The 16596-nt window shown below is 41.0% G+C and overlaps 1 protein-coding gene across 5 annotated transcripts in view; it reads left to right on the forward strand.

Moving 5' to 3' along the window:
• The window catches only part of rbms3 (RNA binding motif, single stranded interacting protein), a 296046-nt gene that overhangs the window by 67518 nt on the left and 211932 nt on the right, over window positions 1–16596 (forward strand). For 3 of the 5 annotated variants that reach the window (XM_039819879.1, XM_039819886.1, XM_039819880.1), the window contains exon 3: window positions 5583–5777. The exons of 1 other annotated variant lie outside the window; for it this stretch is intronic. In XM_039819879.1, coding sequence (XP_039675813.1) covers window positions 5583–5777 — 195 coding nt within the window. Of the gene's footprint in view, window positions 1–5582; window positions 5778–6150; window positions 6172–16596 lie in introns of all 5 variants that reach the window. One more of the 5 variants, XM_039819878.1, reaches the window with a different exon arrangement.

Here is a 16596-nt window from a genome sequence, read left to right on the forward strand (position 1 = left end):
GTCATTTGTTGTCATGTTTTAGGGACCTCATTTTTGTTCATTTGATGGGTTTTTGAATAGGACTCTGCCAGTTTTACGCCAATGCACTGGATGTTGTCTGTTATTCTACTGTATATGTACTTTGTGTGAAATCGGAATATGGAGATGACAGGAGAGGAAGAAAGGGCTTTTGGCAGCACTACAGTCTCTTTGAAAAACGGTCTGAGCCAAGATAAAGCACAGTTAGGCCAACAGGAAACCAGGACATTTTTATTTGGATCCGTGTTATGGGAAATCCCCATTTCTGCCTTGCTGTACCCATGGATCCAACAACAGCTGTGGGGGACAGTGCCTTCAGGATGATCAGATAATCACAGTACAGTGTAATTTAATGCACAGAGGAAGGAGAAAAAGCACGGACACAAGACAGCTTGTCATAATGTGTAGTATTTCACCTTGAGATAAAGGTTACACCTGAAGATAAAATTAGATAAATTGTCAGGAAAAAATAGCAAACGTATAACAAGAGACAATCTGTTGCCTCAGGGCGTTTGATTCATCCTGCAAGAAAGTCAATATACCAAGCTGAAACCATAAAACTGTAGAATTTCACAGAGAGCCATAAAGACGTATTCCTGTTAAACTTTCTGCAATACAAAAGCAATCTGATGTCTCGGCAATAGGCCACAGTTTGCTTCCTCAACATCATACCAGAGTGGGTTTTTGTTTTATTGTGTTATAGATTTCATGGCAGAAATATTTCCTGAAAAGCTAGGAATTGTTCAGTATGACCATATTATTCCTTAGAGGGAACCTCATGGGGAGGTTTCATCATAGTTATGGGGTCACACAGTGTTCCCAGCGAAATGACTCCTGTGAATGAGGGAGCTGCTTTTTTCTTCTTCTTTTTTGATCATAAAATCGGCCAGTTTAACTTTGCTTACTTGCTTCTCCATGGACTTCTCACTACCACCGAAACCAGGCTAGATATAATTTACTGTATTCTTAAAGAGCAATACATTTGCTGTTCATCTGGCAAGTTATTCATTTTATTCAATGACAAATATGCATTACCTTTTCAAATAAAAAAAATCCAGCTATGAAAAAGAAAATCAACATTTAGTTGACAGACATTGTAGTGCTGCACATTATATAACGAAACCATTTCCATATGGGAAGCAGGACGCACAAGAGTTCTGTAATTCGCAAAGGTCCATCCCCTGACACCCCTAACCATGCAGTATCACCAGGGAGAGCGAGGAGAGGGCAGGAAATCACTTAACCGTTGACAAATGGACTCAAGAGAGGTGCTATGCTCTGCTTCATCTCAGTGTATTAATGGAGCCACAACCTCCACTCACTTTTTCATAGCTGAAGGTGAAGCATTATCTGGCTTTGACTTGCATGTTTAGTAATAAATGGTGCCGATAACGTCCTAGCTTGCTGAAGTCGTTAAATTTTTCTTCTCCGTTTTGCCAAATGAATGTCTTGTATCAAGAAAATAATGCACATCGCTCGTGTGGCATGTAATATGATCTAAGGTTAACATGCTGAAATAATTATTGGTATGTAAAGCGGCTGTGGAGCAGGGTAATGCAGCTGTTTTTAAGGTTTCAGAATACATGTATAAAGAATGACTGATTGCTTCTTAAGCCTGTATATCTTTTTGGCAATACATTGGTTTTAAGCAATATATTTGATTTAACAAAAGAAATATCGCAAGTCAAATATCTTAAACGTTAAATGTAGTACCCAGCCCGAGTTCTCTTACCTGCTTTAGATCAGAGGTGATCAAACTGTGAGATACTACATGAGGGGAAAGAGACGAGTGCATGCCAGTGTTCTAAAAAAATGTACGCTCCTTCTCTTGAGTCCTAAATCAGTCAAGTATCATCTGAACACACACACATGATTCAGATATTTGGATACAGTGTGACTTGCATCCATACTTCCATAAATCAGCTTAGAAATCATAAAAATGAGCTGCCCTTACTACTACCTACCTACTCCAGAACTTGCCTGAGAATCATCACGCTTTTGTTTTCTTCAGTATCAAAGTAATCCATTAATAGTTTTTTTTACAAACCGGAACTTCTAATGCCAAAATGTAAACAAATACCGGCTTACTAACTAACTCCATGGAAACATTATACTTCCTGTTTACATCCCTCATACACACCGAATTATGGGAGGTGGTTCAATCAATCAGTTAATCAATCAATTTTATTTGTCACATACGTGCGAGTAACAATTCCAGTGAAATGTAATCCCATCAGCAAATATTTTGAACTTCATATAGTTCAAAACTAGTTTCAAAACTTAGACCATGATTATACCCCAAAGTGAGATAAAAATATAAAAATATCAAAGTGAGACAAAAGATAGTAATAGGAGTTACCAAATCCATTAATATTATCTTTTTTCATGTTGCACTATCACTATTTTTTGGACAATATTAATGCCCTCACACGGCAAAAATGTCCCCACTTTTCAAAGATGTTCTTTTCTCTGCTTAAGTTTATAACACGTTGCTCCTCACAAAGGTAGATACAAGAACACACACACACACACACACACACACACACACACACACACACACACACACACACACACACACACACCCACCAGTGAAAACAATGTTTTCCTTCCTCATCATCTCCCTTGGTACATTTTTAACAAACACACAAAACATAACCACATGCATGCACTCACATACACACACATACACTATCATACACACATCTGTTTGCCTGCATGTAAAACATCCCCCCCCCCTCCCCCCTCGGAGGAGGAAAAGCCTTGTGTAACCAGATCCGATTGGCCATTATATAAAATGGAGAAATATGGGCAGAGTGTAGCTCTCCGACGAGCCGCTGAAAGTCTGTGACATGAGACTGAGTCCGGGGACCAATCGTGCATTTCAGTCGAGGAATGTCAAGACCCTCGGTTCTCAGCCTCATGTTAAAACACAGCCCAGCCCCTGCGATATGAAGGAGGATATCTTGTCATTCATGCAGCATTGCAACCCAGCCTTAAAACATTTTCATCAATGACTCTGTTATCCCATATAACGTACAGTATATGCATAAAACATATTTAAAATATATCTCTCCCTTGAGATGGGGTCTTTAACAAAACTCTCGGGCATTGATGCATTAGTTCTAAATGCCTCCTCTTTGGCTGAATAATCCTCATTTATAGGGCCAGTGGAGGTTATTGCATGGCTTGGGGCTACACTTAAACTCTATGAACTGGTGAATACTTGCGTTAAAGTAGCGGCTGTGGTCTTGCAGCTTAATGTACCATACATGGGGCTGTTTCTTTCCTTCTGGCTTTTACAGTGGATGTATAATAGTGTGAGGATGTCTCTATAGCACTCAATAACGTGCATCAGTGAGGCATAGCTCTAAATGCTGATGTGTTGTGCGTAGCCTGCCCACACACAGTTCTCAAATTTTGACCCTATGACTAAATCTGTCATTTAAGGCCTGAGAGAAAATAACCGCTCAACAGCAACAAAAGCAGGAAGGAATACACAAACTTGGTTGATTTTTTTTTCTTTTTCTTTTCTTGCAATTGAAGTTTACGTTCAAAACCTGGTGATTCAAAATCAGCGCTTCCCATATTTGTCTATTTTTTCCCCAGGACCTCGGGTATTATTACACCAGTGGGCCTCTTCCATCCTCCTCTATGCACTCTATGCTGTACTGTATGAATGCATTTATCCTACTTTGGGGGAAACAGCCTCCTCCTGTTTCATATTAACATGAAGCCTAAACCTGTCGTTATATATTGTATGTTTTAGACTGAACTTTGGCTTACGTTCTCCCCCTGCGGTTCTTTCGTGATGAAGAATACGAGACTGGCAAGCTTTCTAAGCACAGCTGTGAGTCTATATTACTGCCAGCGCTCCCCCTCAGTATCCCCTGTGTGGGATGGCCTCTGACCTCAGTGAAAATCCAACGGGGGGCTAAAGGGGACTGTTAATGCTCACTAGTGATGTACAGCTGTGCTTCATTCAAGGTGGTTTGTCTTTGTTCTGCACACTGTAAAATAAATCACGGCAAAATGGTCTTTAGATTGCATCATATTTCATGTGTTTTCACCAGGGATTGCAATCAGAATGATCAGAGCAACAAACATAATCTAATAAAAACCTTATTAGATAAAAATGGTTATTTTCATATTTCTTTAAGATCTCTGTTGTGCACTCAAGATTAGTGATTGTGTGATTGTATTAAACACTCTGGGCTGCAACTAAAGATGATTTTCATACTTTAATAATTTGTAATTGTTTTGTCTGCAGTTTGTGAAAAATGCCCATGGCACATTTTTAAACCAAAGTCCAAAACCCAAAGGTTTTCAATTTATAATGTAAAACAGAGAATATGAGAAAATGCTCCCATTTGGGAAATTTGATCGGTTTGGCAAATGTTTGCCGCTCAATATGTGTGTACGGTTTACTGTAAATATGTACTGTATTCCCCATCCTTCGTCATGTTGTCGTTAAGCGGTTGGACATACAAAACTTTTCTTGCTGTTCAACCAAAAACAATAACAATGGAGCTCTACTTCTTGCAATCGTGAGGTCGCAATCTTGTTTTTGTGGTATGCAGAGCCCCGATTGCAGTATGTATAAAAGCGTGTGTCCACTCAGGGTGAAAGTATGCCGCTGTGTTGAAGCACGAACAAAGATTAAAAAAATAAAATAAAAACTACCCTGTTTTCAGCTTTGTGACTATGCTTATGACGTAAAAGAATCAACCCATTAAACAATAGTTTTAGTTAGTTTTTCAGAAAAATTATTTTGGAAGATACATTTTTCTCTGGAAAGCAAATGTACTTCTCTGTGAATTACAAGCTAGCAAATCCCATGAACCTAATGCAGTAATATCTGCTGTTTGGGGACTTAATACATGTTAAAACAAACTCTGAGTGGCACTGCTAACCAGAGTTTGCAAATACTATAGTATTTGCCCGAAGTCTTGTTAAAATGCTGCGGATCAGCATTTGTGTGTCCTGTATTTTCTTTTGGTGCTCCAATAGCCATGACAGCCCAGGTAACCCATCTCAGAGCAGCATAAGCCAGCCTGTCAGCAGATTCAGCCCTGTGTTTCCTGGACCCTGTTGATACCCTATACATAATGCCACACTGGGAAGCCCATTGCCAGCCTGTAATCCAAGCATCTTATCAAGCCAATCAGCACTTTTCCAGCAAGAACACATCTCGACCGTGACGGAGGGCTGGTTTCACAACATCTGGTGCACGGAGAGAGGAAGGGAGGGAGAAAATGAGTGAAAAGAAAGTGTGTGAACAATCTTGATTCTCTGTTATGGAAATTTTAGTTCAACCCCACGTCCTGCTTTCTCTTTCGATACAGGTCAGTAAGCTGGCAGTCAGTTGTCAGTGCTTGCCCGCTGCATTGTGGAGGCTGCTCGCAGTCATGCTATTGATGTTCCTGACGGTAACATTTGTCACTGCACTCCCTCGCAGTTCCTCTATTCCTCTCAGTCTCTCACTCACACTAACCTCTTTGCAATTCCCTTTTCCCCAACCTCCTGTTTCCCATTTCCCTTTCCCATCCTTCCTTCCTTCCCACCAGCCAAGTGCAGCGGTGAGAGGTTACCACAGCAGTAAGGCAGCAGCCACTGGTAGCAGTGGTGATCAAGGGGCCTGGAGCATCCCTTCTTTCACCCGTACCAGTTTGCAGCACTACCTATCCCACCATCAACAACCCCTGCATCACTACACTCAGTCCTCGCACACAAGCTACGCCTACTGCCCTGCCCATACAGCTGTGAGTACAGCAGATTTCTTTTTTCTCCTTGTCACTTGATGTCCCTCTGTCTTTTATTTGTTGCTCTCATTTATTAGAGTACTTCTCTGCTCTTTCTGTCTCTCTAATCACTCTCTCTTTCTGGTGTCCGTTAGTGGCCGTTACTATCAGGGAAGCTCATATGCACACAGCAAATTCTCCCCCTCCCTCCTCTATCTCTTCCCTTTAATCTTTTCCCTCTTTCCCACACTCTTTTCTCTCAAGCCCTCATTGTGTATATCACTTATTTCTTCTACCCTCCTCCCCCGGCTTTATATCTTCCTTTTACCCCCTCTCTCCTTCTTTTCTCTGCAACTTAATTTGTTTTTCTTTCATCCATCTTCTGCAACGACAGTGCAATGAGAGACTAATTGAGGTAGAGACACTTTTGGATGGCTTCCCTTGTCATTATCCTTAGAATTAATTGCTGTTCTGCAATCCGTTTGATTTGACTTTATTGGTGCGATCTGGTTCTCTAATGCAACGTTTGGGGTGTGACTGAAACTCAGGCACAAGCCAAATTGAAGAATTTTATTATCGCCATGTTGCTGTCACAGTCACAGAGCTGGAAACAAAGATTTGGCAGGTTTTTATTTCCCTGTATTTCTTCCTATAATAAATGTATTTACAAGGCTTCACACCAAATCTTTCTCTCACTCGATTTTATTTCCATTACAACAGTCTGATTCTCTCATCTTACGTACGCACCACTTAAATTCCCAGCTGCCTATTTGCCAACATGTTGAGACTCCCTTGAAGCGTTTGCATGCAAAGAGTGAAGAAATTGGATTGGACTTAGATATGATAATCATCACTGTACGTTGGCTCCTAGTTTCACGTAGCATTCCTTTTATGCTATTCCTGGGATCAAGGTACACATTCATTCAGACTTTTATAGTTAGCAGGAAGGAAATGATTATTATTATTAATTAAATACAAATGAGAAAAGGGAAACAACACCGATTAATAAGAAACATTGCTCTTTTGATGAGGAGGGGGTGGCCCTTTAAAAGTGCATTTGGGGTGAAAGTTATTTGCCAGCAGAGCTATTAGTCCTGTGACTGAGAGGAAGCCTTCTTTCCCACCTTGCCGGAGCTCGGTGCAGACTTGGCTTTCTTCTTGAGCCGCAGGAGCGGGAAGGACATTATTGAGTGTTTGAGCTGTTGTGTGTCACTGACAAACCCCACCATTACCACTGTCATAGCTTCTACCAGCACCACCTAAGGTAAAGAGGAGCATGGGGGTGTTGAACCGTGTTGCGCACAAACAGTGAGCAACAATGGACAACATTCCCCCAGACAGACCATGAAAGCTGTGGCTGTGGTTCTAGTTGTGGTGGGGCTCTGTCACATGTTTTTGGGAACATCGTGGTCCTTCCTGTTCTTCAGTGCTACACCCCTGGGGAGCACAGTCATCGGTATCAACATCCACATTTGTGACGCAGGAGTGTCTGAATTCTTTGACCTAACCGGGCCGAACTAACGTGAAGCCACATGCCGCTTGTCCTCTTCTGACTAAGCATGGTCTTTGGTTTTCTAAATGGCATCAGCATAGACATCTATCCCTATGATTCAAAAATAGCAGTTGTCTCACCAGACATACAGTATTTGTGTTTAATGAGTATGGAACCTCAATATTTACAACCACAATACGACTGAAAAATGTCCACAGAAGTTTGGCTTATTTTATTAAATAAAACAATGTCCAGGAGCTTCTTCAAACAGTCAGCTGGAGCCCGCCCTACACTCACAAATACTTTTTTCACTGCAATGTACTGTTGTTGTTTTTTTTTTTATTATGCCAGTGTACTTTCTGACATTCCAGGAAATACATATTGGGTGTAACACAAAGCCAGCAGACAAGAGTTTAAAATCCCTAAATGGATTTGAAACAGACAACACACTTACAATAATTCACAACAGATGCACCTCTGTCTAGTTTTTTTCTTTCTTTCTATTCTCCACTTTGTTGTCCTGTGTGTTTTTGTGGGCTGTTGGTAGGCCACACTTCTCACACAGTACCCGCTTGGTTACATATCACTACGGGATCAACAAACACCTGCCCTGATCTTGACCCTCCACCCTCAAACTGTAGCACACTCCGCTGGCTTTAACTGGCCTGTTTTCATGGGAAAGTTTTTGTCTTTTCAGTAGTTTTCATTTCGTCCCTGCAATAATTTCTCCCCAACTATCAAGCTTTCATCCTGGGGTTGCAATTCCACACTTTGACCTCAATGAGTGTTCACGGTGCCTGAAGATGGCTAATCCAGACACTGACCGTAAACAAAGGCATGATTCCAGCCTTTTGAGTCGGCCTCGTGCATTTTTATAGCTGCTCATATGCAACACATATTGGAACAGCAATTCCTACAATTCAAAAACTAACTAATGCAGAGTCTTCTCTATGTTTCTCTCAAAAACCCTCCCCATTTATGTCATTTTTTTTTATTGCCTCCATAAATGCTATTGTAATTTCAGGCATATTAGATGCAAAGAATGCCCAGCAAAAAGGGAAGAAAAACATAACTGATAGCTCAGCATGTGTCTGTCCTCTTGGCTGAGGGAGGTGAGTAAATAAAGGAAGTAGAAAAGCAAGCAAGGATCCAGCAGAGATCAAGAAGCTTTGCCTCCAAAAGAGTTTGTAATTACAATGGAAGCGGATACATTTCCACTTTTAATATGGTGGGATGAAGATCCCTCAGGGGGGAAGGTGGTATGACAAAATGGCAGTGGAGAAAGTCATGTAGAAGTCAGTAGCTATAACTAGAAAGAGGGTCAAAGAGAGAGACTATTATTTACTGTGAATATGCAATTTTCAACTCCTACAAAATACTTTTATATACTACGAATTTCCGTTGCCAAATGCATTTTTTTGGAAACATAATTGCTACTTGCATTATGTTCGCTGGCCACATAATCAGGTCAAAATCTAGCTATCTACAGCTAAACAGGTTGGATAACCGCTGTGGCGAGTGGACCACCCTTCAGGTACTTTAGTGTAATAAAACCTGACAAACTAATGATGGCACTTGGTGTTATTGGATTCTTTACTTAAAGCCACATGGCTGCAAAGGCTCCTGTTGCCTTGACTGTGACTAAGCCGCAAATTATGGATTTTCTGGTCTATGGAGAATTGATCAGAAGCACAATGGCAAAGAAAAGGAAACATTCTGTATAGGTACTTTCCACTAATTGGTGTGACAGAGCTCATTAATGGGTGATTGCAATAATGCAGTGAACATACAATGTCAGGTAAAGTGTATACATTATAAATTGAGTTTCCACTCTGCTTGTGGAGTGTTGCTCTTGGGATATTTGATATGTAGCTTCTAGCCTTGAGACATTTTCTTGGGCAAGCCTCTTACCTTTTGTGACTCTTCCATGCGTGTGACTGCAAGAAGCAGCGAGTCGTTGCTAAAAAAGAGCATGTGTTCTTCGTCAACTTTCGTTGCTTATATAAACACATTTTTCTATCTGACCTCTGAGCTGTTTCATTTCTGATGGTATGCTTCCTCATTCAACAGATTATCTCCCAAACCTAATATCCAGATGTTTCCAACATTGCTTTAATCATCTTGGTCTCCGCAGTCCAGATATTGCTTTTGTTTGTGATAGTGTTTCATTATTTTGCGTGTTAGGCATGCTTGGGAATTATGGTCTCGCATTTGTCCTGGCTTAATAGCCGTATTGGTCTATTTAACTGTATTCAACTGGGAGAAACTGCACAACCAGCGTGGTCTACTTCAGCTAATTGCATCCATGTAGCGTGCTTATAACCAAGTTAATCAGAGCTCATGCCGATGTGAGTGTGTGTGTGTGTGTGTGTGCCAGAGAGTGCAAGAACTAAAGTCCTTTGGTCCTTTTGGTCTTGTTGTGACAAGATATATGAGGAAAAACTGTGGATGAATTCTGATTCTCAATGGCCAGCCCGCATTGCGTCTATGTACTGCTGCAGAGTTCATCTCTCTTCATAACGTACAGATAGAGACACACATACCTACACATGTGCCGCAGAGGACAAAACTAGCTTTTCTCTTCTTTAGGATAACAAATACTCCACTGCTGGCGCATTGGGTGCAAGAACTGTTTGCTGGCCGACCATTACCATATGTTGTCCTTCCGAATGGGAATTCTCATCTTATCAGGCATAGATAACAAGACACATTTTTTCCCTAATGAAAACATTTGAGTGGGTTATGACTCTTTTATCACAGGACATGGACATCCCTGTGAACCCTTCAATTTAATTTGGAGTTGTCGCCCAAGCCAACTCGGGTTGTTACCTCATTAGGCTTGCCGAGCACACACTGGACAATCATTCAGTCAATACAAACCTGCTAGTAGAGATTCCTGGCACATCGTTAGGGTCCACAAGGTCTGAAATCTCAGAACAGAGAGAAAAAGGGGCATTGCAAGTGTGAGAAAATAACTGATAATCAGAGAGAGATGAATAGACAGAAATAACAAAGTATAATCAAATTCCTGATTGCAAAGTAGTGCTCTGCTATTGTTTTACAATTTCCCGTTGTTTTATATATGACAAGAAAAAGTATCAAAAATATCAATGACAAATCGTCATCAGGTGTAGGTGCGATCAACTCACCTTTTCATCTGTCTCTCTTTGTGAGGCCCGGGCTTTGGCATAATCCTTGGTGTTGTGATTAGCTTAATTAGCCATAACTCACAAACACCCATTTATACAGGCTGACAGATGACACAGTCATTTAGCTGAATGAATGGCCTGTCTGCTGGCAGTGAGTGAGGGTGCATCCGCTGGCTGATGGCCTGCACAAGGCAGTTGAGTTGAAGCTTGTTATCTGTGGATCACCCAGGAAAGGAAAATGATCAGAACATTGAAAGCGATAAGGCAAGTAATGTGTGACAGAAGGGAAGTAGGGAGTGATGGATGGTTGTTATGGACAAAACTGATTTTGGATGTACTGTAACAATCATAAAAGTCCCAGTTTATGTTTTTTGATGCATTCTTCCAAGAAATATTCCATCCAAGAGAAGGTGAATTCTCAATAGGAGAGGCAGCAGATGCTGATATGTACTGTACATGTGTGGTGCTGCTGGGGATCCTTGTGGAGACTTTGTGATGGAGTACAGTAGCTTACATTTTAGACTCTGATTCTCTTTCATCAGCCCTTGAATGAAGAGCATTGCTCATTCTCTGGGTGCTTAGGGGCAGCGGGGGGGAGGGGGGCGGGTCTTCAAGGCCTAATTTTTTTTTTTTTTTTTTTGGTTTTTTTTTTTTTTTTTTTTTTTTTTTTTGGTTTTTTTTTTTTTTTTTTTTTTTTTGCCTAATAAGAAAATTGTCAAACATATTCTAGGTCACACAGCTCAGAATCTCCAACCATTTAGAAGGGATTTTTAGGCACCGCCACCTCATCCTTTGTGGGCCATTTTGTTTGCTGAAAGAGTGGGTTACAGAGTGAGAAACAAATGCTTTTATTTGCTTTGTTGATTTCTTCGGGCACCTCTTGAAAATTGAGACGCTTGATGTTTTGTTTACCATCGGCTGCTTGAGTCAATAACTCAATCTTCTTATGGCTTTGTGCTCTGCATGTCTTTGTCTCAGTCTGAGGATGGTTCATTTGAATTGCTAAGAAATTTCACGATTTCTTTTTTGTGGAAATAGCCACACAATTAACTTTCTACACTCAGCTGAATGAGAATGTAACATGTGCATGAATACCTTGGGTTTTAAGATCACTTTCTCTAAAATAATAATGGTTGGAAACATAGATATTGGCACCACATTCATCATAACCTATAAGCTGAAGTACTCATACTCACTTCCTGTCTGTCAGACCGACTGACAGACAGGAAGTGTCTATCTTATCTGTCTTCATAATGAGAATCACTGACTTTAGTTACTGGCACAGAAGGGCACAGAATGGTTTTAACAGTACACACACTTACACACACAGACATACAGGTTCTGAACAATTAAGCGCGAGCTGTCGGGCTTAGTGCCTGGGTCCATTGTAAGTGCTCTAAACCTGTTAGACTGTGACAGACCATTAAAAGGCTGCCAAGGCTTCCTTAATTTGCTTCAACAGTGCACACTGAGGCAGAGTGACTGAGTGCCGCGAGTGTGTCTCTGTGTACGAATGTGCATTTACTTATGACACCCCTTGCTCACACCTCCTTCCCTCGCCCCTCTCCTCCACAGCAACACACACACACACACACACACACACACACACACACACACACACACACACACACACACACACACACACTGTTTGACAGTATCAACACCATCAAGTTACTGCAATATATCTGCATCCATTTTTATTCTGGAATTACTGTATATAATGGTGAATTTCTGTTTATTTAGGCAAACGCATCAAATCATTAAAACTCCTGCCAACACTAATGTGTTTTCTGAGTCATTCTTTTCAGTAAATTGCTAGGAGCATAAAGTAGACAACAGTAATTATCTTAGCATTGGAAGGCATTGCCACAGTAAATTTGAAGCTTGTATCACCAGTGCTTGTCAGTTTATATATTGTAAATACAGTATATCCATGCCCTTCTTCAGTATTGTAAAACACACCTTCATATTTGTCATCATCATAGATGTCCTACATACTCTATCAAGAAATGTAGTTCAGTTTTTTGGGTTTCACCAGTCCCGGTTGACGGTGCCAGTGAATTATGGTAAAAACAGCAAAGTCTAAATTACATGTTTCACACCATGTTTGTATTTTCACGCGTTGAAATCAACCGCATAAGCCCAGAAGATTACACTTTTCTAACAGGTGCATTGTTTTCCAGCTTTTGCAGTGTTTTATTCAAATAAATGACTAGTTTTCACAGAACTAGGTCCAGGTTGTAAAATCAAATCCTTTTAAATACTATTTCAGCTTACTGGATTCTAACCAAATGAACATGGCCATGATGACAAAACACTTTGTTTACCCATGCAGCAATCCAGCTCATAGAGATACCTTGTGTGTTTGACACTTCTGAATGAATGCTCTTTGGGGCGGATGTTTCACCTAGCAGGCATTTCCTGTCGTGACTAGAGCCTGACGTTCTCCACCATTAGGAATTAAAGGCCCCGGCCACAAGATCCTGAGAGCCAGACCACAGGAATATCCAGAATCTGACGGAGCTTCCAAGCCTCCGCATGTTTCATTTCCTATTTCACAAGAGCGGGCGGTCCATGGAAATTCCTGGCTGCGGTATGCCACCAGTCTTTATTTAACAGCGGTTCGTGGTTGATATTAGATGTTGGACACAATGGGAGATGTTGGAAGGTGGTTTAGGAAGGGTGCTGGCAGATCTTGCAGGGATTTAAAGAGGTGTCTTCTCTTGTTCAGATCATGTGGACTGTCATATTTACGTCATTGCTGGCTTAGTGCTGTTTCTTGGCCATGTTTAATGGCAAATTCGGAGCGTCTCATCTGTGAAATTGTTCTTCACAAAATCAGTTTGCACCTGTTACTTTCTGTTTAGGCGATTAGTCAATGACAGGGCAAGGCAGAGGAACATAAATCACGCATCCTGAGCTGTAGATGTGACCTTAATTCATAATGTTTCACTGCGATCATGCGCTGGTTTTCAGCTACACATACAGACACGCACACACTTGCACGCACAGACATCAGTGCCCAGATGGGTTTTCATATATGGCTGCCTGGGGCTGTAGTTTTGGCTTTAAAAACACCCATAACATCTGTAAAGCATTATGGCTGATTATACTGGTCCTTCAATGCAATCATGCAATACAGCCATGAGTGATGGCTGAACATGAACCTTATGGGAAAGAAAAAGATGAGGCCTCTACTATTCGGATGAAGGCCCATGGCTACATACACACAGGAACACACTGTAACACATTAATTTGGCAAAATCAGATTTTATTATTTATATACTAGTGAGGACCTTACATTATATCATTACCCATAATAATAATAAACTTTATTTCTATAGCACTTTTCTTAAAGTTACAAAGTGCTTTCCAGAACCCATAACTCTAGCCCAAACACAACTTACATTTTTGTCCTTGTTTGTGTATATATATATATGTGTGTTTGTGTATATATGTGTGTGTGTGTGTGTGTGTGTGTGTGTATATATGTGTGTGTATATATGTGTGTGTGTGTGTGTGTGTGTGTATATATATGTATGTGTGTGTGTGTGTGTATATATATGTGTGTGTGTATATCTATCTATCTATCTATCTATCTATCTATCTATCCATCCATCTCCGTCCGCTTATCCGGTGTCGGGTCGTGAGGGGGAGCAGCTCCAGCAGGGGACCCCAAACTTCCCTTTCCCGAGCAACATTAACCAGCTCCGACTGGGGATCCCGAGGCGTTCCCAGGCCAGGTTGGAGATATAATCCCTCCACCTAGTCCTGGGTCTTCCCCGAGGCCTCCTCCCAGCTGGACGTGCCTGGAACACCTCCCTAGGGGAGGCCCAGGGGCATTCTTACCAGATGCCCGAACCACCTCAACTGGCTCCTTCGGCACGCAAAGGAGCAGCGGCTCTACTCCGAGCTCCTCACGGATGACTGAGCTTCTCACCCTATCTCTAAGGGAGACGCCAGCCAGCCTCCTGAGGAAACCCATTTCGGCCGCTTGTACCCTGGATCTCGTTCTTTTGGGTCATGACCCAGCCTTCATGACCATAGGTGAGGTAGGAACGAAACTGACCGGTAGATCGAGAGCTTTGCCTTCTGGCTCCAGCTCTCTTCGTCACAACGGTGCGATAGATGGAATGTAATACCGCACCCGCCGATTCTCCGACCAATCTCCGGCTCTCGATTGTCCCTCCTCTTTCGCGAACAAAACCCCAAGGTACTTGAACTCCTTCACTTGGGGTAAGGACTCATTCCCTACCTGGAGAAGGCATTCCATCGGTTTCCTGCTGAGAACCATGGCCTCCGATTTAGAGGTGCTGATCCTCATCCCAACTGCTTCACACTTCGGCTGCGAACCATGTCCAGTCCATCCCCCCCCCCTCCATCTTCCATCCTTCTCTTTTTTCTTCTTCTCTCTCTTCTTTCCTTCTCTCTCTTTTTCTTTCTCTTTCTTCTTTCCTCCTTCTCTTTCTCTTTCTCTTTCCATTTTTTTTCCTTCTTTAGTCTCTTTCCATGTTTTGTATCCTTCCTTCTTTTCCTTCTCTTTTCCTTCCATGATTTCTTTCATTCTGGGCTCCATTTATTCTCATTTCCATTCTTATTCACTTTTTCTTTTCCTTTTTCTTTTCCTTCTTCTTTTCTTCTTACTTCTTCCTCATGTTTTTTGTTTCCTGTCTTTTGCTTTCGTATATTTTATGTTTTTTTTTTTTCTTTTTTTTTTTTTCACTATCTTATTGTGTCTTTTCTCTTCTTTTTTCCTTCGTCTCTGTTTCTTACTTTCCTTTTGTCTTTTTCCTTCCTTGTTATTCTCCATTATGTTCTTTTCTTGTCCTTGTCTATTTCTGTTGTGTTCCGCTCTCTTTCTTGTTACATTCTTTCTTTTTTGTTTGTGTGTTTTTTTGTGTGGTTTCTGTGTTTGTGTGTGTGTTGTGTGTCTTGTGTTGTCTGTTGTTTTTTGTGTTTCTCTTGTGTGTGTCTCTGTATGTGTGTGTGCCTGTGTGTGTCTGTGTGTCTCTCTGTCTCTCTCTGTCTGTGTGTGTCTCTCTGTGCTGTGTGTCTGTGTGTGTGTGTGCTGTGTGTGTCTCTCTCTCTCTGTGTGTGTGTGTGCTGTGTGTGTGTGTGTCTCTCTCTCTCTCTCTGTGTGTCTCTCTCTCTCTGTCTCTCTGTGTGTGTCTCTCTTTCTGTGTTCTGTCTCTCTATCTGTTTGCTCTGTTTGTGTGTCTATGTGTGTGTCTTTGTGTGTGTTATGTATATGTGTATGTATGTGTATGTGTATATATGTGTATATGTGTATGTGTATATGTATGTATGTATGTGTGTGTGTGTGTATATGTATATGTATATTGAGTGTACATATGTATATTGAGTGTAAGCTTTTGTAGCCAGTATACATTTTCTTTGTATAAAAAAAACTAACTGATGCTTATGTTCTTTGGAAGTAGCAGGGCATTTCCTGACTCGAAATTAGGCGATCGTGGTACAACTGTGACCTAATAAGTATTATTTAATTGATTATCTTTTTTTATATAGAAACGTCAATTTTATCATGCAACAAATTATGCACAGATTGTAAAATTCCTTGAGGAAATGGCATGTTTTATATAAATGATCAAGTTATGTTGTTTAAATGGTAGTTAATCAATACTATAAAGACAAGTTCTTACAGTATGGTAAAATGTACCTTATCAGAAATACCAGGCAATAGGAAGACAGTGCAAAGCAACAGCCTTGTAACAAAGCCCACCTTTATCAAACTTATGTTCAGTTTTTGTTGAGACTGTGTGAAAGAGGTTTTGATTAAACACTATTGTCCCTTTTAGAGCAGTGGTTCCCAACCTGGGGTCTGGGCACCCCCTTAGGGGGGCGGCAAAGATCACAGGGTGCAAGTCTTTATCTGGTTTGAGGTTGAGGTAAAAAAAAAATATTTGTACATGTTAAACAAATTATGATAATACACTAAAATATATAATGTATACAAAAGTCTGTATGAAAACTATATATTTTTGTTTTCGCTTAAAATTGGAGGCAGGCTACTTAGTAGGCCAAACCTCCGGGACCTCTTAACCTGGGACCCTTGCTGTCATCAGGTCATCTGCTAGCTGCTATGATCCTTGTCTTTCCTGCCGCCACGGCATCACTATTTTATGAATGAAACATGGCGGAGAAACGTAAAAGTGCTGATAACTCCTCTGTATCAAAAAAG

This window comes from Perca fluviatilis, chromosome 13 (assembly GCF_010015445.1).
Source record: "Perca fluviatilis chromosome 13, GENO_Pfluv_1.0, whole genome shotgun sequence".
Classification (NCBI taxonomy): Eukaryota; Metazoa; Chordata; class Actinopteri; order Perciformes; family Percidae; genus Perca; species Perca fluviatilis.